Source organism: Zingiber officinale, chromosome 6A (genome assembly GCF_018446385.1).
Source record: "Zingiber officinale cultivar Zhangliang chromosome 6A, Zo_v1.1, whole genome shotgun sequence".
NCBI lineage: Eukaryota > Viridiplantae > Streptophyta > Magnoliopsida > Zingiberales > Zingiberaceae > Zingiber > Zingiber officinale.
This window is the reverse complement of record NC_055997.1, coordinates 41,968,938-41,970,811: the sequence shown is the minus strand read 5'-3', so window position 1 is coordinate 41,970,811 and position 1,874 is coordinate 41,968,938. Positions and strand designations below refer to the sequence as shown.

Sequence of the window (1,874 nt, the reverse complement as noted above, 5' to 3'; positions counted from 1 at the left end):
GCACCTCCTTCAACTTAGAGTCCGCCTGCACTTTGATCCATGCGTCTCCTACATGGTTGGTGTAAGGCATCGGCATAATAAGTTCCTTACCGAAAGCACCATTGCTGTCGAGCCATGTGCTCGCCTGCACCGACTCCATGGCTATATCCAATGGCTCGACTACGGGCGCGGGCGCCGAAGACAGGGCCTGCCGTCCCGCCTCCTTGTAAATCCTCTCTCGCACCTCCTTCAACTTCGAGTCCACCTGCACTTTGGTCCATGCGTCTCCTACATGGTTGGTGTAAGGCATCGGCATAATTAGTTCCTTGCCGAAAGCACAATTGCTGTCAAGCCACGTGCTCGCCTGCACCGACTCCATGGCAATATCCAACGGCTCGACTACGGGTGCGGTTGTTGATGACTGGGCCTACCATGCCGCCTCCTTGTTAATCCGCTCTCGCACCTCCTTCAACATCGAGTCCGCCGCCCGGGCGACGGCCGCGGCATCATCTATGCCGACGACCGGCAATCTGCCGCTGGCTAGTGCCTCGTTCACCAGCAGGCTCACGGAGAGCTCGCGGTTCTTGCGCTCCGCCCGTCGAAGTTGGTCCTCGAGCTTGGCGATGCGCTGGCTGAGGAAGCTCTCCTGGCTAAGCATCTTCTGCCGCTGTTCTACCAACGGGATATTCCGGAACTGCACTACGATGCGCGCGGCCTCTGGCGGAGAGGGCCATGCCTCGGGCTGCATCGCGGCCTCCTCGGGAGTGTAGATGATCATGCAGGTGCTGACATTGCAGAGGGTAGCGAGCTCGCTAACCTTCTTCAGCAAGCCGTTCTTCCTCTTCTTGAAGGTGGCGCGCCGCGTGGAGTCGTTTGCGATTCGTACCAACTTGGCCTTCTTCCTCGCCATCACCGATTAATTGATCCAGAAATATGATAATTGAAGCAATAACTAAGCGATATGTATATAATTTATAAGCAGGATAAGTTTGAAATCGTTTGGTGTACAAATTATGTCGGAGAGAGATTATAATTGAAATCAATCATGCAAAATCCCATTGAATCAGGAATTATATCTATAAATCATGATTTGCTTCCGTGAAAAGGAATTTATTAATTACTGCTTCCTTGAAATATTTTCTTGGCATATTATGTGTTTTTCAATCCTTAAATTGACAAAGATGCGTGATTGATACGTAAGCCGACGTATTATTTGAGAATTTAGATATTATTCCTTGTTATAGTGGTATAATATTATCTCAAAAATCAAAAGGGTGTCATGATTATCGTTTTATTTTTATTAAATACATTATATGATTAAAAAAGTTTGACTAACATGCATAATTGATAGTAAGTCAAGGTATTATTTGATATCTTGAATTTAGATACTATTTCTTATTATAGCGGGTATAATATTATCTCAAAAATTAAAAAGGTGTCATGATTATTGTTTTATTTTTATTAAATACATTATATGATTAGAAAAATTGATTACGTAAGCCAAGGTATTATTTGCCGGGACAGAATGAAAAAAAAAAAAAAGGGGAGAGATTGAATTACACAGATAAATTTTTTTTATGAATAAATAAAAATATTTAATAAATAAAAGTATTACATCAACAACGACTTTTGTTTTGAGTGGTATGTTGTATTGGAAAATTTTCCTTAAGAAATATTAACACATGAAAAATAACTAATAAAGTATCATAGCTTATAGAAGATGCATATACTTGAAATCGAAATATTAACATTAGCATAAAATTTATAGAAAATTTTCTATACGTTAATCACTACTAAGATAATAGTTCCAATAGATAATACAAGATGTTAATCATCATTCCTATTAGCAAAACAGAGAAAAAAAAAAGAACAAAAGGTAATCATCATGCGTCACA

General features: G+C 41.1%; 1 protein-coding gene across 1 annotated transcript; it reads right to left on the bottom strand.

Annotated features, from left to right (window-relative positions):
- Nucleotides 1-406: 406 nt before the first annotated feature.
- On the bottom strand, nucleotides 407-889 carry LOC121994770 (agamous-like MADS-box protein AGL80). The gene has a single exon (XM_042548696.1). It carries the CDS (start codon nucleotides 887-889, stop codon nucleotides 407-409), a length of 483 nt encoding a protein of 160 aa, XP_042404630.1.
- Nucleotides 890-1,874: the final 985 nt, after the last annotated feature.

What these genes read in the sequence shown, in the direction of transcription:
- LOC121994770 (XM_042548696.1), bottom strand. Translation starts at nt 889, where the DNA reads ATGGCGAGGAAGAAGGCCAAGTTGGTACGAATCGCAAACGACTCCACG.